We start from the raw sequence: 23,019 nt of genomic DNA, 5'->3' as shown, positions 1-23,019 counted from the left end.
ACAATTAATCAAATGGCCACCGGACAAGTTCAAATGTTTTATTATTTGTTACTTTAGTTTATTGGGTAAATATTCTCTTAACTCTTCTTGAACTGCACTGTTTGTTAAGGGCTTGTAAAGTAAACATTTCACGGAAAGATCTACACTTGTTGTATTCAGCGCATGTGACAAATTAAAGTTTGAGTTGATTTGACTATATACCTTCTAAGCATGATGGTTGGCTCATGATTTGTTTGTACTGAAATCTATTCAGGGAGGATAAGGGTATATCATAGGCAGTGATGTAGTGGTAAAACCATTGACTGGTAAATGCTGATTGCCGTTCAGGATTAAAGAAGTAACGCTCCCTCTACTTTCAATGCATCTTCCACAAAAGGTGGGTAAATGCTTGCACAAAATAAAATAAAAAGTGTGTAAACAGCTTTTACATGTGTTCCCCCCCCCCCCCCCCCCCCCCACACTGATTATAGGAGGCTTCTTCTGACAGTATTCACACCTTTCATAAGAAACCTCCAGAGAAATATTCATATTCACCGTAGCTGTCATTTAAACTTGGACTAACCTGGCCAAGGCCAAACAGTATATGGCGTTTTCTCTGGGTGTGCGGTCACAGTGGAGAGAAAAGGCCTCCAGTGAGGTGGTGAGTATCTGGGCGGAGTTTGGCGAGGCAAACACAGGTCTGAGATTGGTGTCTCTGGAAATGGGCGGGAGCGGGACTCTGCTCCTCCATTGGTTGCTGTTCTGATCCCCACTCTCATCCTCCTCACATCCCTTCCCATACCCTCTTCTTCTCTCTTTCATCCCTCGTAGCCACAGGGTGTAGCTTCGGTAGTTAAAGAGGTTTATCCCGGGATGCCAGGGCGCGGAGCGGGCAGGATACATGAGATGGGCAGTTGATGGGGGTCAAACGTCGAGAGGCTGTGGACATCACCCTGATACCAACCTTGGCCTCAATCCTCTTGGGCTTGGAGGACATCTTGGGGAGGGTGAAGCCGTCCACCAGGACCGTGTCGCCCACCCTGGTCCTGAACGGAGCCCTGTTGAGGCCCATGCAGTGCCTGGATGCTGCCCTCCTCTGCCCCAGCCTCACCCAGCCCTTTATCTGGAGGTATGTCCGCATGGGCAGGGCCATACCTGGGAGGACCACCACAGAGCACAGCTTGGTGGCCAGGTGACGCACACACTCTCTGTGGCCGTACTGGAGGGCGATCCTCAGGGGGTCACGCCTGTCGGGATCCCCAGGGTCAAGGGTCAGAACGCTGCTGGCGATAAAGAGTTTGAGGATGGTGAGCTGGCCGCGCTTGATGGAGGCGACAGCGGGAACCTTGGCGACGTCGGGGTGGGCCGTCTGGTGGCACCACTCACGGTAAGGGTGAACCCCCACCGGCTCAATGACACGCACCCCCCTCTCCAGCAGCCAGCCGGCCAAGTCCAGGTGGCCCAGAGAAGCAGCGATGTAGAGTGCCACCCGGAGCTGGAACCTGGAATAATACAGAATCAATGTATTTATAACACGTTTCAAGTTTTTTTTGTCAAGTTCACAAGATACAGTGGGTTATAAAACAGTACAGTAAAATGCTTACTTGCAAGCTCTTTCCCACAATGCAGTATTAAATATCAGGGTAAGAGAAAAAAAATATGAAGGAAAAAAACACGAGAATATAAGCTATATACAGGGTCAGTACTATCATTGTAAGTCATATACAGGGTCAGTACTATCATTGTAAGCTATATACAGGGTCAGTACTATCATTGTAAGCTATATACAGGGTCAGTACTATCATTGTAAGCTATATACAGGGTCAGTACTATCATTGTAAGCTATATACAGGGTCAGTACCATCATTGTAAGCTATATACAGGGTCAGTACTATCATTGTAAGCTATATACAGGGTCAGTACCATCATTGTAAGCTATATACAGGGTCAGTACTATCATTGTAAGCTATATACAGGGTCAGTACTATCATTGTAAGCTATATACAGGGTCAGTACCATAATTGTAAGCTATATAAAGGTTCAGTACCATCACTGTTGATAGTAAGTCTATCATACAGTTCAGTGTGTAGATGTGTATTCTGACCTCATCACAGGTCTCTCCCTAGACAGGTGTCGTTGGACGGTCAGTCTGTGTCCCAGGAAGCAGCCTCTGAGGAACTCCGCCCACCCATCCCAGGTGTCTAACCGTAGAGTAGCCCCTGAGAGACAGAGACACATGCAGGTTGTCCTCCTGGTTTCCATGAACCAAGAATGTGTTCCATACAGTCCATTTGTCTCTGTGTTACATCCATAAGGTGTTGAGCCAGAGGACCATTGATCTACTGCACAAGGAAGGGCATACCCAGGTCAATGGCGTAGTCGTGCAGCCGGTTGCAGTCGTAGAGTTGCAGGCCGGTGGGAGAGCTCAGTCTGAAGGAGCTGACGGGAAGCACACACTGCTGGGACACCAGGGTCATGAGCCTGGCCACAGACGTACTCAGGAGAAACACAGTGCCCAAGACTGAGAGGGTCTCCCCCGTCACGGCACTGAACACACGCACCACCGGCTCCCGCTGAAGTATAAGACCATGGACATACAGTAAATTCACTTGTTTTACATAAATACCTATGTTGTGTTTATACACCGAGTAAACAAAACATTATGAACACCTGTTCTTTCCATGACAAAGACTGACCAGGTGAATCCAGGTGAAAGCTATGATCCCTTAATGATGTCACTTGTTAAATCCAATTCAGTGTAGATGAAGGGGAGTGGACAGGTTAAAGAATTGATGGCAAAAGGCAAAATATTTAAGTGCCTTTGAACGGGGTAGTAGGTGCCAGGTGCACCGGTTTGTGTCAAGAACTGCAATGCTGCTGGGGTTTTTCACACTCAACAGTTTCCTGTGTGTATCATGAATGGTCCACCACCCAAAGAACATCCAGCCAACTTGGCACAACTGTTGGAAGCATTGGAGTCAACATGGGCCAGCATCCCTGGGGAACGCTTTCAAACACCTTGTAGAGTCCATGCCCCAACGAATTGAGGCTGTTCTGATGGCAAAAGGTGGGGTGCAACTCAATATTAGGAAGGTGTTTCTAATGTTTGGTACACTCAGTATATATAAGTTAGGAGTCATATAATTACAGGGGTAAGATGAAGTGGCTCCTTTGCACTGATCTTAGGTCTGGTTTGTGTTTTTACTGCTAATGGTAAAGGTTAGGATTTGGTGAGAGTAAGCTGAACCTAGATCTGTGCCCAAGGGCAATTTCTATCCAGAGACAAATCAAAGGTCCATGCTATTTAAACTTATAATCTACCACCATCTCGTGGCTCAAATTTGTAACAACATTTTCTAATTCATGTGCTGTACTGAGTTTTGTTCTATCACATTGAACACTAATCTGGGTGCAGATTAAATTGAACACTAATCTGGGTGAAAATTAAATTGAAGACTAATCTGGGTGCAGATTAAATTGTTAACAGAAATATTATGAATATGTATTTCCAAGGGCCTCTTCTTCTCCTACTATATGGCCTGCTGTGCTCTACTTTACTCTACTGTACTCTGCTGTGCTCTACTGTACTCTACTGTACTCTGTCTGCTGTACTCTACTGTAGTCTGCTGTAGTCTGCTGTGCTCTACTGTAGTCTGCTGTAGTCTGCTGTGCTCTACTGTACTCTACTGTACTCTGCTGTGCTCTACTGTACTATACACCACTGGGTATACAGACTCTTCAGATACTGTTAGCGAACACCAGACTGAGGTCGAGGCGATTACATGGGGAAAAGGTTTATGACTGTAAGGGTGTTTGGTACAAAGGCAACACTACATCGGGCCACATTTCAGCTCTATCCCAGGTCAACCATACAATACTATAGATTTCCACTCTAGTCAACCAGCAAGAAGGAGAGACAGACAGAATGTCTGGCTTTGACTATGTCAATGATGGGATGTGTAAGTAAGGAGTAAGGAACACAAATAAACATTATTCTGATGGTTACATTTGTACTTAGATACATAACCACTCTCCTCTGTTAGCAAATCTTCCACAGAACTTTGTGGAACAGAGTGAGTTCTGTCCCTGTCTGGCTCTGGACATGTACCCAGGGACCTCTGTACAACAACACTTCACACTCACGAAGCAGTGTTCTTACTAACCAATCACTCTACCATAACCATGGTCTCAGTATAAAGCAGTGTCCTTACTAACCAATCACTCTACCATAACCATGGTCTTGGTTGAGCAAGGGCAACATTACTTTAAGTCTCAAGCAGGGTGAATTTACTATATACCACCACACTATACAGAGGGGGAAAAAAGTATTTAGTCAGCCACCAATTGTGCAAGTTCTCCCACTTAAAAAGATGAGAGAGGCCTGTAATTTTCATCATAGGTACACTTAAACTATGACAGACAAAATGAGAAAAAAAATCCAGAAAAATCACATTGTAGGATTTTTAATGAATTTATTTGCAAATTATGGTGGAAAATAAGTATTTGGTCACCTACAAACAAGCAAGATTTCTGGCTCTCACAGACCTGTAACTTCTTTAAGAGGCTCCTCTGTCCTCCACTCGTTACCTGTATTAATGGCACCTGTTTGAATTAACTAAATCACCTAATCATACAATATAACCATACTATATAATCATACTATATAACCATACTATATAATCATACTAAATAACCATACTATATAATCATACTATATAACCATACTATATCACCATACTATATATTACCACACTCTATATCACCATAATATATATAATCATACTATATAACCATACTATTTAACCATACTATATAATCATACTATATATCACCATACTATATATCACCATACTATATAATCATACTATATATAATCATACTATATAACCATACTATATAATCATACTATATCACCATACTATATAATCATACTATATCACCATACTATATAATCATACTATATAACCATACTATATAACCATACTATATCACCATACTATATCACCATACTATATCACCATGCTATATATTACCACACTCTATATAACCATACTATTTAACCATACTATATATCACCATACTATATAACCATACTATATAACCATACTATATATCACCACACTATATATCACCACACTATATATCACCATACTATATATATCACCATACTATATATCACCACACTATATATCACCATACTATATATCACCATACTATATATCACCATACTATATATATCACCATACTATATATCACCACACTATATATCACCATACTATATATATCACCATACTATATATCACCACACTATATATCACCATACTATATATCACCATACTATATATCACCATACTATATATATAATCATACTATATAATCATACTATATAACCATACTATTTAACCATACTATATAACCATACTATATATCACCACACTATATCTGAAACACTTTATGTTAATGATAGTATGAAGCTGTTTCAAGCAATAGCCAGCTCACTTTGATATGCATTTTCAAGCACGGGTAGAAACAGCTAGGTGTTCGGCTGGTACCTTCAGCAGGCAGCAGATGGCACTGCTAGGGGTGATGCCAACGTCTGTCAGGACCCAGTTGTCCCGAAGGATGGCACCAGCATAGCTCAGCTCCAGGAAGTGCCTCACCTGCTTGTCGTCTGACAGTTGCAAGTGGAAGTAATCCTGCCAGAGGAAGAAGATTGGAAACACAAGGAGACGTAATTGAGTGTGTCATACAATCAGAGTGAGAGGGCTCAACACTGATGGAGCCGTAATGGAGGGTGTCCCACACACCCATTATGGAGGGTGTTCCACCAAGACAGATGTCAATGTTTACCATACAATAATTGTAAAAGTGTCCAAATGTGTACAATTAAGAAATAAGGCCCAAGGAGGTGTGGTATATGGCCAATATACCACGGCCAAGGGCTGTTCTTAGGCACAACGCAACGCGGAGGTATATTGGCCATATACCACAAACCCCCAAGGTGACTTCTTTTTTTTTCTTCTCCAATTTAGTGGTATCCAATTGGTAGTTACAGTCTTGTCCCATTGCTACAACTCCCATATGGACTTGGGAGAGGCGAGAGCCATGCGTGCGTCCTCCGAAACACAACCCAGCCAAGCCAAGCCACACTGCTTCATGACACCATGCCCGCTTAACCAGCCGTGTCGACCGTGTCAGCGTGCACTGCTGGGTGCACTGCGCCTGGCCCGCCACAGGAGTCACTAGTGCGTGATGGGACAAGAACACCCCTGTCGGCCAAACCCTCCACTAACCCAGATGACGCTGGGCCAATTGTGCGCCGCCCCATGGGTCTCCCAGTCACGGCCGGCTGCGACAGAGCCTGGACTTGAACCAGGATCTCTAGTGGCACAGCTAGTACTACGCAGTGCCTTAGACCACTGCGCCACTCGGGAAGCCCGAGGTGCCGAGGTGCCTATTATAAACTTGCTATTACCAATGTAATTAGAGCAGTAAAAATGTATGTTTTGTCATACCAGTGAAATACCACGGCTGTCAGCCAATTAGCATTCGGGGCTCGAACCACCCAGTTTATAATAGTAAAATAGACAACAAAATCTACATAAACATTGTTGATTATCATAATTTCAATCCCATCACATAACCATGTCTCCTATTGTAAGTACTATCGACCCATCACATAACCATGTCTCCTACTGTAGGTACTATCACCCCATCACATGTCTCCTATTGTAAGTACTATCGCCCCATCACATATTGTAAGCACTAGTCACATACTTTACTTGACACCAGCCAAATGAACAAATTGCTTCTTAGAATCATCTTCCTTTCCCATAGCTGTACAAACAGAGAGAGGGGAGTAACACTGCTATATTACCAGATTACTACAGTACTTAACAAGAGGTTTAATTACCTTGACCATCAGTTTTACGCTCCCCACGGTCTGGTCAGGAGAGACGTCAAAAGGCTCACAGGAACCATCGAAGGCGATGAAGACCCTCATGGCAAGATGCCCCTCTCCACCACTCTAACCACAGAGTGCAGTGTGTGTGTCGTGTTGAAGTTTGTATCTAGGGTTTGTCTGAGGAGACCATTCTGGGGAGGGCCAGGGAGAGAAAGGAGACAGGGTGGCATTTGGTGTGTCTAAGGAAGTGCCAGGGAGGGAAGGGAGGGAAGGGAGACTGGGACGTTTGGTGGATCTAAGGAAGCCTCTCTGCAAGGGGGAAGAGGCGAGGGGGGGGGGGGGGGGGGGGGGGGTGGCATAGAAGGGCCAGAAGTATACAGAATGGTGTCGTTGGCCCAAGAATTGAACCCTGTGGCACCCCCATAGAGACTGCCAGAGGACCGGACAACATGCCCTCCGATTTGACACACTGAACTCTGTCTGCAAAGTAGTTGGTGAACCAGGCAAGGCAGTCATTCGAAAAACCGAGGCTACTGAGTCTGCCGATAAGAATATGGTGATTGACAGAGTCGAAAGCCTTGGCCAGGTCGATGAAGACGGCTGCACAGTACTGTCTTTTATCGATGGCGGTTATGATATCGTTTAGTACCTTGAGCGTGGCTGAGGTGCACCCGTGACCGGCTCGGAAACCAGATTGCACAGCGGAGAAGGTACGGTGGGATTCGAGATGGTCAGTGATCTGTTTGTTGAATTGGCTTTCGAAGACCTTAGATCTATATCCATCCTGCCCTGCCTAACAGTTTGGGTCCAGGGTGTCATCCCCTTTGAAGAGGGGGATGACTGCGGCAGCTTTCCAATCCTTGGGGATCTCAGACGATATGAAAGAGCGGTTGAACAGACTGGTAATAGGGGTTGCGACAATGGCGGCGGATAGTTTCAGAAATAGAGGGTCCAGATTGTCAAGCCCAGCTGATTTGTACGGGTCCAGGTTTTGAAGCTCTTTCAGAACATCTCCTATCTGGATTTGGGTAAAGGAGAAGCTGGGGAGGCTTGGGCGAGTAGCTGCGGGGGGTGGGGGGGGGGGCGGAGCTGTTGGCCGAGGTTGGAGTAGCCAGGAGGAAGGCATGGCCAGCCGTTGAGAAATTGAGAAATGCTTGTTGAAGTTTTTGGTTATCATGGATTTATCGGTGGTGACTGTGTTACCTAGCCTCAGTGCAGTGGGCAGCTGGGAGGGATGCAACCAGGCTCACATGAAACCCTTCATGAAGACAAGTAGCCTAGTGGTTAGTGTTAGACTAGTAACCGAAAGGTTGCAAGTTCAAATCCCTGAACTGACAAGGTACAAATCTGTCGTTTTGCCCCTGAACAGGCAGAAAACCCACTGTTCCTAGGCCTTTATTGAAAATAAGAATTTGTTTTTAACTGACTTGCCTTGTAAAATAAAAATTCGAAGCAGAGCTTAATTTGTAAATTGGGAAGTGCCAGAGGGGGGGTTCTGTGGTACCAGAACTCATGAGAAAAAAGATCACCTATTATAATAGAGCATTGAACGCATATCATCACATTTGGGTAGAGCAGTAGAGTAGAGCCATTTACAGTAGGTGAACACATGGGGAACATTTTTAGTAGCCTAGGGTCCGGGAAAGTGTTGGCCTTTTTAAAACCGCACTTCGTGCAATTCTACATTCTTTTACATGGCTGGAGACTTTGGCAATATCTTTTTTTAATCCGCACAAATGATCGAAATGGCAGGCTACTTTGACACTGACAAACTTAGTATCTGAGATCAATAAAAACGACCTTGTCTTGAATCCATCAATAGCCTATAGGCCTAGGTTTGTGGAGAAACATATAGTAGGCTACAATATGAGGAGGAAATTAGTCCTAAAAATGCTTTCCAGTTTCACTGACTCACCCAATGATGCGCAGCTCACTCGCTGGAGATTGTCGATGCGCTCGTGTCAAAAGCCTATCTCTCCCTCTCTCTGTTTTGTAAAACAATGTTTGGGAGTTGATCAAATATTTTGGTAGTCTACAGCATAGTCTTATCTTTCAGCAAGAGTCATTGCTTTTCAACCTGTGTTTTCCCTCGATTGTATTTGAAATTTTGCAAAAGGCCTGTTTTGTCTGCCTGCTGTTTTTTCACTGACAGATTTGCCTCGCGTTCCCGACTGTAGGCTATTCTTTGTTATTGGGCTACAATCCGCAGCTAGGCTATTTAAAAAAGAAGCTATTGGTCCTCTGTAGCTAAATTATAGGGCTTCTCATGACGTATTAGGCTATTCTGAATGATTTAATTTATTTCTGAACAGACAGCAGTAATTCCGTAACTTTAGAAAATTCCTCCAGAACCCTTCATGCAGCTATGATTCTATAAGGAAACAAATGATGAAGTGCAACTCTGGAGAGATGAGGGGGCAGGATAATTGACGAAGAGGCAACTCGAATTAACTTTGATCGCTTTTATTATAATTGTTACATAGCAAAATGTGAAAATTATTTTTCATGGCACGAGAGGTACCGGATTCGGCCAAGTAGGTTCCGGAACAAAACAGTCCAGAACGGAACGGTTCCGGATCCTGTTCTGGCATGATCCTGCTCAAATTAAGCACTGATTTGAAGTACCTAGGCCTCTACCTGCTGAGTATAAAGATTATTAAACTAGATTCAGTGGGCTTGTCATTCACAGTACTGATGAAAAATCAAGTACAGTTGATCTAAATGTGGATATACGAGTCCATCTAGTGGTCACCGGATTTAAAAAAAAATCCATGCAAGCTATCTTTGCACTAGCATGCGATGCCATATATTTGACGCAGGTATTTATTTTTCAACATGTATTGTCATTGACTGGAACAAAATAGAATTGTATGAGCTATGCCTCTGTGTCCCGGCGTTGTTGTACCCCTCTACTATCTGGCTTGGTGGGGCGATCTCGTTCTGCATGCCTGCTTCACTGAGATACAATGTGTCGTCATGCATTTGTGCATGCACGCTGTTAACGGTCATACCCGTCTTCCTAGCTAATTTAGCTAGCTCATCAACCAGTATTTTATTCGCTTTTTCTGCACGATAGCACTTATTAAAGCCTTGAAACTCATGGGGACCCCACTGTTACCACGGGTCATCGAGCTAGCCCCTATTTGGCTGCAGGGTTGCATCGGTTTCCACTGGATTTGATAGCTTGTTAGGCTGGGTAGCTAGGTAGCTAATTCGCTAACGCGAACTATTTATCATGTAGCAGCCTATGCTGACTAGCATCGCTAGCAACTAGCTAACATGGATAAAGTCTAGTCGTGGGTCCACAAAATCAAACAAATGGTACTGAACTGATGACAAAATCATGTTTAGAAATTGTAGTAGCTATTTATGTTGTTGTTGCTTAATGACATTGCGAATATCATAATTTTTTTCATTTAACTACCGGTATGTATTTAATCCGGTTTCGGCATGAGAAAAGTATTAATCGCAAATTCCAGCACTAACGGATACCGGGAAATAGAAATAAGAGAACCGGTCACGAATGCGGAGCCACGCCCTAAAATAACATGTGACCACAAGGCGTTTGTGACACATTCATGCGTTCCAATTTTGTCATAATTGTCTGTAGGTTCTAAATTGCTTATGAGCTTGGCTGCCCTTCAGAAAGTAGCTGATTCTTGTACTCTACAGCTGTATTTTCCTACAGTTACTAATAATACTAGCAACAAAACAGATTTCATTCCTTAAAATGATTTTGCCAGATGGAAGAAAATAATAAGGTAGGCCTAAACTGTAATAAGATATACCTTAAAGACTGCTTGTGTTTAATCCTGAATCCAGTTGCCCCTCTTGTACTGGGATAAAACAATAGGCAAGCCATGAACCTTATGGAGGAGTACATGTGTTTTGTAGACACACCTGGGTTCTAGACTGGCTGAGGTAAACATTTTAGGAAAGCCTGGGTTTTTAAATCCTGGTGAAAGCAGATATGTCAAAGTTTGTCAATGTCATGTTGCCCTTCCATTTAGATGAAACTAGCGTAAAGGATCATTTTGCTTCTCTTAATCCACATTTTCTAGCAAAAAAACATGTTCATGCTTTAGGGCTGGTGGGCTGCATACATATTGGTGAAATATAAAGTGTGTGTGTGGGGGGGGGGGGGGGGGGCGTAGTGGATATAATGGGGTATAGGCCCATTATACACTACACCCAGCCCTGCTTAGCTTTAATATGTCACTGACTACTACCAATATGCTATTGTGAGAATTATTATTGAGAGATCTCTTAATAACAAAATATATTCAGTGTTAATATCGAAGTCATTCTAAGGGGTAGGTTTGACAAAGCAAATGAGTGAGTGAGTCTTTGACATGAAGACAGTGGTTAGATTCTGCCATTGGGACTGCTCTGATGTTTCCATTCTCTCCTGGTTATGACCATAGAGCCTTGTCCCAGTCTCTAGACCTGCCTGTCTGTGTGGTGGATGACCACCTGACCTCTGAAGCTGTCAATGAGATGGTAAGTTGACCATGTCATTTCATATTACAACATTAATCCAATAAAATGTTATAGTGATGCTATCATTGGCAATGTTGACGTACCACAACCATCTCTGTTGTGTTGCAGTTGTTTAATTGGCCCAACGTTGCCAATGCTCCTCCACTCTTTAACAGTTAATAATTATTTCAGTATGATATTTGTTGTATATTAAGTTTGATTATTTGCAATATAATTACATTTCTACCAGGAGCAGAGCAATTGTACCAGGAGCAGAGCAACCTCAGTGATGGAAACCACAGAAGAGGGAAAGCTCAACATTGTGGAACATCTGACACTTATGGACTTCCTTCAAAACCTAACTGAGAAGTATGTTCTGTTTTCTTTGGTACTATCACACCTTCAAGGAAATAGGATCAAATTAGAAACTGATCAATCGGAAAAAAATGTTCAGTGCTAGAAAAGTTGTCACATTGCAATTTTGCCAAAACAACTGACACAAAGCAAGTATAACTTCACGATCAGGCAAATAATTAAATAAAAACAATTCTGCCACGCATCCTGATATGACAACATTTATAACAATATTGTTTTCAGGCAATGGAGGGGGATTCGTGAGGGCATGTTTGACCCGGTAAGATCATGTTACTGACAATTTAATCAGATTACCATGAAAACTCTGCCTAATGTTTAACCTTGTTCATAAGCTTTTGAAAGACGCACTATGCAACATTTTAAAACACTTCTTCTGTTTCTGGAATACAGCTGACAAAACATCAGCTTGCCGGCTTGTGTCTGAGGATTGTCCAGTTTTTATCGGACAAGCTGATGCAGATCATCATCCCAGGTCTTTACGAACTACTGGGCATCCAAGATGCTGCCTCCTCTCCATTGTCACAGAGATCTCTCACAGCGTCACTCACCAGTCTGTTAGACGATAAGGTTAACACCAAGTCCCGCGTGAGATTTACTGAGGCTGGTGTACCTAAGAGGCCAGGCAGTCGAAAGTCTTACAATAGCTTTCGCATCCCGACTCCCTACCCTTCCTCCAACTGTATGGAGCAGGAAGATGAAGAAGAGCAGGAATCACAACTTAAGTTCAAGGAGATTTACCTGACTAAGGGCAGTCTGGGCAGTGGAAGCTACCTGCCCAAGGGGGCCATGAGGTATGTTCTTAAAGGGAAATTTAACAACTTCATATTCATCTCCAGCATCACCATATGTGAAAATTACACATTTCCATGCATTGTAGTAAAACAAATATAGAGGGACGTAACTGTTTCCAATAGTGCTGAGAAATTAGTGCTTTTTGAGGTTGGTTTGGTTTCGATTCAAATATTTAAAAAATAATCACGGTTTTGGATTTCAATACTTTTTTTAGACATTGAATGCACTATGGATTATGTGTGTTGAATGCTGTAACAACACATAATAAAACAATGAATAAAAGTCCCATGATGGTAGTGACTGTCCATTACTGTTTATGACTTATCAACCATCATTTACTTTCTCATATAAAATATTTATTTGATGACTTTATTATTTCATTCCAAGTCATCAACTCATCTCTATAGAGCTGCTGCTTATCCTGTCTGACAAAATCACTATTTTAGTAGTTCTTCTAAGTAAATAAGACCTACAGTGCCTTGCGAAAGTATTCGGCCCCCTTGAACTTTGCGACCTTTTGCCACATTTCAGGCTTCAAACATAAAGATATAAAACTGTATTTTTTTGTGAAGAATCAACAACAAGTGGGACACAATCATGAAGTGGAACGACATTTATTGGATATTTCAAACTTTTTTAACAAATCAAAAACTGAAAAATTGGGCGTGCAAAATTATTCAGCCCCTTTACTTTCAGTGCAGCAAATTCTCTCCAGAAGTTCAGTGAGGATCTCTGAATGATCCAATGTTGACCTAAATGACTAATGATGATAAATACAATCCACCTGTGTGTAATCAAGTCTCTGTATAAATGCACCTGCACTGTGATAGTCTCAGAGGTCCGTTAAAAGCGCAGAGAGCATCATGAAGAACAAGGAACACACCAGGCAGGTCCGAGATACTGCTGTGAAGAAGTGTAAAGCCGGATTTGGATACAAAAAGATTTCCCAAGCTTTAAACATCCCAAGGAGCACTGTGCAGGCGATAATATTGAAATGGAAGGAGTATCAGACCACTGCAAATCTACCAAGACCTGGCCGTCCCTCTAAACTTTCAGCTCATACAAGGAGAAGACTGATCAGAGATGCAGCCAAGAGGCCCATGATCACTCTGGATGAACTGCAGAGATCTACAGCTGAGGTGGGAGACTCTGTCCATAGGACAACAATCAGTCGTATATTGCACAAATCTGGCCTTTATGGAAGAGTGGCAAGAAGAAAGCCATTTCTTAAAGATATCCATAAAAAGTGTTGTTTAAAGTTTGCCACAAGCCACCTGGGAGACACACCAAACATGTGGAAGAAGGTGCTCTGGTCAGATGAAACCAAAATTGAACTTTTTGGCAACAATGCAAAACGTTATGTTTGGCGTAAAAGCAACACAGCTGAACACACCATCCCCACTGTCAAACATGGTGGTGGCAGCATCATGGTTTGGGCCTGCTTTTCTTCAGCAGGGACAGGGAAGATGGTTAAAATTGATGGGAAGATGGATGGAGCCAAATACAGGACCATTCTGGAAGAAAACCTGATGGAGTCTGCAAAAGACCTGAGACTGGGACGGAGATTTGTCGTCCAACAAGACAATGATCCAAAACATAAAGCAAAATCTACAATGGAATGGTTCAAAAATAAACATATCCAGGTGTTAGAATGGCCAAGTCAAAGTCCAGACCTGAATCCAATCGAGAATCTGTGGAAAGAACTGAAAACTGCTATTCACAAATGCTCTCCATCCAACCTCACTGAGCTCGAGCTGTTTTGCAAGGAGGAATGGGGAAAAATGTCAGTCTCTAGATGTGCAAAACTGATAGAGACATACCCCAAGCGACTTACAGCTGTAATCGCAGCAAAAGGTGGCGCTGCAAAGTATTAACTTAAGGGGGCTGAATAATTTTGCACGCCCAATTTTTCAGTTTTTGATTTGTTAAAAAAGTTTGAAATATCCAATAAATGTCGTTCCACTTCATGATTGTGTCCCACTTGTTGTTGATTCTTCACAAAAAAATACAGTTTTATATCTTTATGTTTGAAGCCTGAAATGTGGCGAAAGGTCGCAAAGTTCAAGGGGGCCGAATACTTTCGCAAGGCACTGTACTTTTATGACCGCTGAACACCAACTGTCAATCACTTAGATCATGTATTTCCAGGTAGAGAATCCTCGCAACGCAACTGCTTTTTATCTCTCTCATGCATTCTCTCGTCTCTCCGTCTCAGTCAATGAGGTTTCCGTATCTGCTCCACACAGAGTGGACAAGCAAGTGGGCGTGCAATGGATTATGGGAATTAATTACCATATTTTCTGTGCTAAACTATGTAGAATATTGGCCTGTTGGAAACTACAACTCCCTACTACATTGCATAGTTCGTGCTTGATCTGATTTATCTCTACAGAAACTGAGCATCGAGCTCACAGAAGAAGAAAAAAATTAACTATATGGAATTCAAATAATTGAGCCGACGTCGGTCAATTAGTTGTTTAAAAACCGAAAAATAACAAAAATGTTGGTTAAATGCTCAGCTCTAGATTCTAATGACATCATCAGTGTGCATCGTGTGATTTTAACCAATTATGAGTAGGCATTGCCTGCTAATTGGTTGATGATGTCATAGAAAACACTTATCTTCCTCTTTCTTTTTTACTACAAAACATAGAAATGCCCGTTTTTCACATATGCTGATGTTGGGGTGGTGCTGGAGATGATGAATATGAAGTTGAAACATTTAGAAATTTCCCTTTAACATTTCTTCAAACTGCCTTGTATTTATGATTGTCCTTGAAGTTATTAGAAGTTACAGTATTTGAAGTTTATAGCAATTTGGATTTTTGTAGAGGATAGATATTGCCAGGATAGATAGATATCTACAGGCCAGTTTCAATACAAATGACTTATACAAAATACATTTTATTGGGCTTTAGAAATTAAGCAGTTAGGCTGACATCACACTAAGGTTTTTTCTCAGAGAAACAGCAGCGTTTTCCTCATTGTTTTCAATGGTGCAGATGTATTTGACACACTGAATGTGCATCACAGCCTTACATATTATTTGTTTGACTTTGATGATTTCTGCGTTTTTTTTCCCCAAGGACTCTAACCTCTCTGTCTGATGTGCAGAAGAAAACAACCAACTCTGAGACGCTACAAGTCCTCTTAGGTGTCTCAGAGGACACCCTTGTCACCTGTGTGCAGGACAGCCTGCAAGGTTCTCTCTCCAAACTTGCATGCATGTCCAATTCTCCATCTGGAAGTGCAGGCTCTATGATGCTAACCCCTGCTGTAATGGCAGAGTTGGCTAAAGATGTCAAGTCGGCCTTATCAGTGGTCGTTAAGAGTGCCTCCGCTAGCCAAACCTCTGTAGTGACACCGGTAAGGGGAGACTCACAGACCAAGGTGACTGAGAGCATGGTGAGAGAGCTGGCTGCTAAACTTGAAAAAGTTGACCAAGAGAGCAAGAGTCTAACAGGGCAAGTCATGACCACCATCTCTGACACAATGGTGGCTTTTGTTGACGAGAACAAACAAAATTTGCTGGAAGATCTGAAGGACAAGATCACGTTTTTGGCATTGCATGTTGGCTTCATTGAGGATCTTGATGCCCTGATAAGCAAATACGAGAGCAGCTACAATATTAGTGAATCTGGTTCCTCCTGCACGCTCACATCTAAGAGCATCCAAAAACTCTCTAGCCGGGAGTTTCAAACATCAGCAATACAAGCAGTGAGTGGAGTTCTTGACAAAAAAGTCAGTAGTTTGAGCTTTCCTAGTTCAGTCATTCAGTCTGAGTTAACAGGTGCTGTATCAGGTCAAACATTGTCTGGCATTGTAAAGACAGAGTCAATTCACCCAGTGGGCTCAACAGCGTCAGTAGTTGTTAAGACTTTCGTGTCAGATATGAAGTCCTTGGTTGAATCTGAAGAGAGTCCCCAACAGAAGAGTGCCTGGTCTGCTGCTGTTCACATTTACCACAGCATCCAAAACAACTTGAAAGATTATTTCGGCAAGCTTCAGCGATGTGCCTTAAAGAGCATTGTCACATCTGATGATAACATCACAAATGCTGAGTTTAAGGAGACAGTTCCACTTCCTTGCTTAAACATGAAATATAGGCCCAATAAGAGTGAGCCTCAGTTGCCAGAGTCCACTGGTGCAGTTACTTTACAAAGAGGCCTAAGTGAGAGCTCAAAACTTATTTGGGCAAAAACTGAGTCAGAAGAAAGCAAGCTCCTTCTGACAACTTGCACCAAAGAAGTCATCTCAGAGCTTCTGGTCTTGTACAACACTGAGATGTCAAAGGAGGACCCCCTGTACACTGTTGGAGAAAAAGGATCAGGCTTCACTATTGAGAGAGAGAAATTTGTAGAGGGTGTTCTGGCTCAGCTTGGGGATATTGCCCATTCCAGGGCCTCATCACCAATAGTATGTGAGTTCCCCTGTCAAATTGAGGACAGCAGAAGTAAGGCCACAGCTTCTTTGACCAGTCTGTTAGATTGTATTAGAAAACTCTCAAGTGAGGAATTTAAGAGAAATGCCACTCAAGCAGTGAGTGAGTTCCTAGTTAAAAAGTCCACCAGTAGCTTAACTAGTGCACAGCCTGCTTATTCTGTAGCATCCAGGTCTTGTTCCATTCAAAACCAGTACACATGGTCAAAGGATATTTGTGCGGATTCTGCTGCCTTTGGCATCATTGAAACATTTGTGGAAGACCTGCAGAGCTCGGCGCAACCTGCAGAAGTAGAGGAGAGAGAACCTGACCTCCAGGAAAATGCACAAAAGCTACAGAGCAGGATCTGGTCTGCTACCACTAGTTTATATAACAATATTCAGAAGACATTAAAGGACTTCATCATTCATCAGCGGAGGTCAGACATGCTGAGCAGAATGTCTAGTCATATACCCACAGAGGACTCTGGACATCTTGGGACTAAGGAGCACATTTGTTTGGCAAGCCAGGACTTGAGGCAAGCTAGTAAGAGTGTGCCTCACTTTCACAGTTTGAACCTTGAAGTGGCTCTACACAGGGGTGTCAGCGAGTGTTCAAAACTTCTCTGGACTGAAACAGACGAGGCTCTACTGACCAATAGTACCAAAGAGGTCATTTCAACAATCTTGACCTCATGCGAGGATCAGGCATCAAATGCACCTTGCTTCTCCACAGTAGGAAAGAAAATATCTGATATGTCCCTTGAGGTCAACATGTTGGTAGGTGGTGTTCTGTCTCAGCTGAAGGACATCTCCTTGTCAAGGTCCCCAACACCATGTGAAGACATGTTTGAACGTCTCCAAGGTTCTCCTGAGCGAACCTCTCCAGTAAGTCTAGATTGCAGCACGGCTGCCTCCAAAGGCATTGCATCTTCCCACAGTCTTTCAACAAAGAGCCTCCAAAAACGTTCTAGTCATGAGTTCCAAACCAAAGCTGAGAAAGGAGTGAGTGAGGTAATCTCTAGATCATTTAACATTGCGGAGGAAGGTACAACAGATAAGTACCTCCAGTCTGTATCTACATCCACCACATCTACTGATATTATACAAACCATGGTGAAAGACCAGCAGGAGCTCACCCAGACCACCCAATCATCTGACATGGTATCTGGAACCTCCCTGCTCACCACTGGACAGGTTTCTGAGAAAAGAATCTGGTCTGTTGCTCGTAACATCTACTACAGTCTGCAAAGTAAGATTACAGAGTTTCTCAGAAAAGATCTTCAAAGATCAGACACAACACTTGGTTCAATCCAAATATTTACATATCAAAGCAGTCCTGCTTCACAAAGAGCAAGTCTCGGCCATCTTGAGGTCAACCAGAGCAGTGTTACACCTGGTGGAAACGATGCCTGTGTGGACATTCCGCACAAATTACTACCTAAAACCACTGAGCTCTCAGGATTGATGCTGGAGGATATTGGCACGATCCGTTGTAGGAGTGCTGACAGCCCAAATACAAGAAATACCTCTTCTTCACGCTCCTCCATCTCTCTAACACCTACTTCAAAATTAAGGCAGTCGAAATGGCACTTTGCTTTACCCGGGACTCCCATCCCCACTGAGTTTCCTGCTCAGATTGACTTTCCCATTGTTAGAAACACAATCATTGAGGACTTCTTTCACACAGAGGACTTACTTCCTGTAACCTTTGTGGACAAAGTCAGGCAAGCTGCTGGGGTGGTAGTGGACATTATGGTGGAAAGTGTTGAGAACACACAGGAAAATGGACAGGGTGCTTCACATCTTGACGACCTCCGATCTGCTGTTAGGAAATTGAGAAAAATCATTTCCACTTGGACCATCCACATTTTCAGCCATGAATTGTTGGATAAAGTGATAGCCCTTCAGGAAAGCCACAGCACTCCACAGGTCTTAACATTGGAAGCAGCCAAAAGTGCTTCAGACTGCATTCTTTCAAGGCTGAAATGGGGAAATGAACAATGTGCCATATCCAAGGAGCTCTCCTCTCAGCTTCTCCAGATATTTGCTGAAGAGACAGTGAAGTGCTTCCTGAGACAGTGGTCAGATGAGTATGAAAACATAAACTTTGATGTTTCAGTCCAGAACGATCCAAAGACTTCTACTTGCATGGTCATTCTTCAAATGATCACCAAAGCCACTGCTAAATGTTATTTTGAGTCCGCTACCAGCGTGGCCACCAGTGACATTGTAGAAGGCGTGTTTGATTTGGAAAGGGATACCATCAGCAGTACTGGAGAGCAGGTCCTCACCTTTAACACAAAGGTATAGTACACATACATCTTTCATGAATAACACTGCTGTTGACCTTTTATATGATTCTTTGTGTCATGGCATTGCACTGGTTCTTTGCAGTTGATATGCTGTACTTTAAGATATCGAAAACATTTCAGTTTGTTTTAATGTGCCTTTTCCCACCAACCAGGGTTCCAAGAATGTTAGTAAGAACCTCTGTCCTCAAGAGTCTCTGGAGTACCAGCCTCAGAACATTTCCCCTACTGTGTACTTTACAGGTAAGCCCTGCTGCTGTTTAGGCTGCTGCTCAGTCAAGACTGAGACATTATCCCTTTACCATTACACTAATTCATTTGGAAAGACGTTGTACTCCTCTGAGTTGTTACCTATGACATACTGTACTGTGGGCTGGGTGGTAGCCTAGTGGGTTAAGAGGTTGGGCCAGTAACCGATAGGTTGCTGGTTCAGAATCCCTGAGTTCACGAGGCAAAATCTGTCAATGTGCTCTTGAGCAAGGCACTTAATCCTAATTGCTCCTTGTAAGTCTCTCTGGATAAGAGTGTCTGATAAATGAGTAAAAATGTAAATTGATGGCATGCTGGATGGTCTTTCGTTGCAGAGACGATGACAACATCTCATGGCTCCTTTTCTCCAGAGGGAATTTATGATATCGCATCGTCCTTCCCACTTGAAGAGAAGAGTCGCAAACCCTCCCTTTTCACCAGATTGTCTAGATCCATCACGAAAGGCTTTCTCAGCCCATTCAAATCTTCAAGGAAAACCAAATTATTTAAATAAATTCCTCATTATAACAACGAGAGCATTCATTTGTTCAGATGAGAATCTAATTGTATTGGTCACATACGCCGAAAACAACTGTGAGATGCTTTATTACGAGCCCATTCCCAACAATGCAGAGTTAAAAATTAAGAAAATATTTTCTAAATAGTAACACAATAACAATAACAAGGCTATATACAAGGAGTACCAGTACCGAGTCAATGTGCGAGGTAGTTGAGGTAATACAGTATGTACATGTAGATAAGGGTAAAAGTGACTAGGCAATCAGGATAGATAATAAACACAGTAGCAGCAGCTAGTGTGAAAGTCGGTCAGTGTCACAGTGAATGTGTGGGTAGAGTGTAGTGAATGTGCATCGAGCCAATTCAAGAGAGTCAGTGGAAAACAATTAGAAAAATACATCGATAACCAAGGGGGTCAATGCAAATAGTGCAGGTGGCCATTTAATTAACGTTCATCAGTCTGATGACTTGGGGGTAGAAGCTGTTCAGCAGTCTTATGGCTTGGGGGTAGAAGCTGTTCAGCAGTCTAATGACTTGGGGGTAGAAGCTGTTCAGCAGTCTAATGACTTGGGGGTAGAAGCTGTTCAGCAGTCTAATGACTTGGGGGTAGAAGCTGTTCAGCAGTCTAATGACTTGGGGGTAGAAGCTGTTCAGCAGTCTAATGACTTGGGGGTAGAAGCTGTTCAGCAGTCTAATGACTTGGGGGTGGAAGCTGTTCAGCAGTCTAATGACTTGGGGGTAGAAGCTGTTCAGCAGTCTAATGACTTGGGGGTAGAAGCTGTTCAGCAGTCTAATGACTTGGGGGTGGAAGCTGTTCAGCAGTCTAATGACTTGGGGGTAGAAGCTGTTCAGCAGTCTAATGGCTTGGGGGTAGAAGCTGTTCAGCAGTCTAATGGCTTGGGGGTAGAAGCTGTTCAGCAGTCTAATGGCTTGGGGGTAGAAGCTGTTCAGCAGTCTAATGGCTTGGGGGTAGAAGCTGTTCAGCAGTCTAATGGCTTGGGGGTAGAAGCTGTTCAGCAGTCTAATGGCTTGGGGGTAGAAGCTGTTCAGCAGTCTAATGGCTTGGGGGTAGAAGCTGTTCAGCAGTCTAATGACTTGGGGGTAGAAGCTGTTCAGCAGTAATGACTTGGGGGTAGAAGCTGTTCAGCAGTCTAATGACTTGGGGGTAGAAGCTGTTCAGCAGTCTAATGACTTGGGGGTGGTAGCTGTTCAGCAGTCTAATGACTTGGGGGTAGAAGCTGTTCAGCAGTCTAATGACTTGGGGGTAGAAGCTTTTCATCAGTCTGGTGGCTTGGGGGTAGAAGCTGTTCAGCAGTCTAATGGCTTGGGGGTAGAAGCTGTTCAGCAGTCTAATGGCTTGGGGGTAGAAGCTGTGCAGCAGTCTAATGGCTTGGGGGTAGAAGCTGTTCAGCAGTCTAATGACTTGGGGGTAGAAGCTGTTCAGCAGTCTAATGACTTGGGGGTAGAAGCTTTTCATCAGTCTGGTGGCTTGGGGGTAGAAGCTGTTCAGCAGTCTAATGGCTTGGGGGTAGAAGCTGTTCAGCAGTCTAATGACTTGGGGGTAGAAGCTGTTCAGCAGTCTAATGGCTTGGGGGTAGAAGCTGTTCAGCAGTCTAATGGCTTTGGGGTAGAAGCTGTTAAGCAGTCTAATGACTTGGGGGGTAGAAGCTGTTCAGCAGTCTAATGACTTGGGGGTAGAAGCTGTTCAGCAGTCTAATGACTTGGAGGTAGAAGCTGTTCAGCAGTCTAATGACTTGGAGGTAGAAGCTGTTCAGCAGTCTAATGACTTGGGGGTAGAAGCTGTTAAGGAGCCTTTTGTCCCAGACTTGGTGCTCTCGTATCGCTTGCCATGTGGTAGCAGAGTAAACAGTCTATGACTTGGGTGGTTGGAGCCTTTTGCCAATCATTTACATACCACTTACTTTATTTTTATTTGATTTGATGTCATATTGTAAACGTATGTATCTGTTTTGCTGAAAATATGATTTTGAAAAAAAATGCATGTCTACAAGTGCTTCATAAAACAGTTATTTATTTTTGTATTTTCAAAAGACAGCAAATAGCCAATCAAGTATCAACATAAGTGAAATGAAAGACAGATTTAATTTTCAGTGAATAATTGTCTTGTCCAGTGAGCAACTCAATGACAGCGATTCAATGACATCATTAGATCACCTCCAAGAAGCATCTTCAACGTTCACCTGACAACCCATTGGATAAGACACATACACTAACCAAGTGTTTCTTACCTGTCAAGAAGGTTGAGATCAGAAGCTTCTTCAATACCCCAGAAATGGAAAGGCTTTGAGACAAAGACAATCAATTGTCCAGATAATGCACATACACTAACCCGGATGTTCTACTTGCCCCACTGAGTTACAGCAAAGTTATCATTTATGCATGGGTCCACGATCCACTCATAGCTCTCACAGCTATCTGACAGTTCTCAGAATACTAAGGAAGAAGTGTGTGATATTGGATTTGGTATCCTTCCCACTCCCAAGTGATTGGGAGTCCCATAGGGTGCCGCATAATTGGCCCAGCGTCGTCCGGGTTTGGCCATCATTGTAAATAAGAATTTGTTCTTAACAGACTTGTCTAGTGAAATAAAGGTTAAATAAAAATAAACTATTTAAGCTGTCTGCTATGTTGCTGTGTAAATCCACACACTGCAGGGGAATGATGACACATGCTGTGCTAACACATCGTTACAGTAGTTGTCAGTTTTGTAACGTAAATAAAGAGTTTGTCAAATACTCTATGTGGAATACAGTATGAATTATTTTGACACTGCACAGACTCATATGAGCAATAATGATCCACATCTTAATAAAAGAGTTTTAAGGCAGCAGTGTTCATACTGTATTTTACATTGATTTCAACCACTATAGGTCTTCATCAGCAAGTGAGGATTTCTATGGATAAAAACTAGTGTTAAGTGTGGGGGGGGGGGGGCCTCAATTAGACCCATGTCAAACACTTACAATCACG

General features: G+C 42.9%; 2 protein-coding genes across 3 annotated transcripts; one reads left to right on the top strand and one right to left on the bottom strand.

Annotated features, from left to right (window-relative positions):
• Positions 1–832: 832 nt before the first annotated feature.
• Positions 833–6,982, bottom strand: LOC110510915 (protein ANKUB1-like). The gene is made up of 5 exons (XM_036989294.1): positions 6,893–6,982; positions 5,532–5,675; positions 2,342–2,552; positions 2,084–2,198; positions 833–1,481 (listed from the first exon to the last, which is right to left on the bottom strand). The coding sequence occupies exons 1-5, from the start codon at positions 6,980–6,982 to the stop codon at positions 833–835; spliced, it is 1,209 nt and encodes a 402-aa protein (XP_036845189.1).
• A 3,465-nt stretch (positions 6,983–10,447) lies between these two features.
• On the top strand, positions 10,448–20,534 carry LOC118966070. Of its 2 annotated transcripts, none has more exons than XM_036988313.1 (8): positions 10,448–10,644; positions 11,308–11,383; positions 11,633–11,731; positions 11,960–11,996; positions 12,128–12,528; positions 15,616–19,255; positions 19,416–19,503; positions 19,845–20,533. In XM_036988313.1, the coding sequence occupies exons 2-8, from the start codon at positions 11,376–11,378 to the stop codon at positions 20,021–20,023; spliced, it is 4,452 nt and encodes a 1,483-aa protein (XP_036844208.1). In that variant the 5' UTR covers positions 10,448–10,644; positions 11,308–11,375; the 3' UTR covers positions 20,024–20,533. The 2 variants fall into 2 exon arrangements, with proteins under 2 accessions (XP_036844208.1, XP_036844187.1); XM_036988292.1 differs by lacking the exon at positions 10,448–10,644 and adding an exon at positions 10,662–10,835 and having other exon boundaries at positions 11,177–11,383; positions 11,613–11,731; positions 19,845–20,534.
• The last annotated feature ends 2,485 nt before the right edge of the window (positions 20,535–23,019 follow it).

Source organism: Oncorhynchus mykiss, chromosome 1, assembly GCF_013265735.2.
Source record: "Oncorhynchus mykiss isolate Arlee chromosome 1, USDA_OmykA_1.1, whole genome shotgun sequence".
In the NCBI taxonomy this organism is placed as follows: Eukaryota; Metazoa; Chordata; class Actinopteri; order Salmoniformes; family Salmonidae; genus Oncorhynchus; species Oncorhynchus mykiss.
The sequence above is the reverse complement of the archived record's forward strand: the minus strand, read 5'-3'. Positions and strand labels throughout refer to the sequence as shown.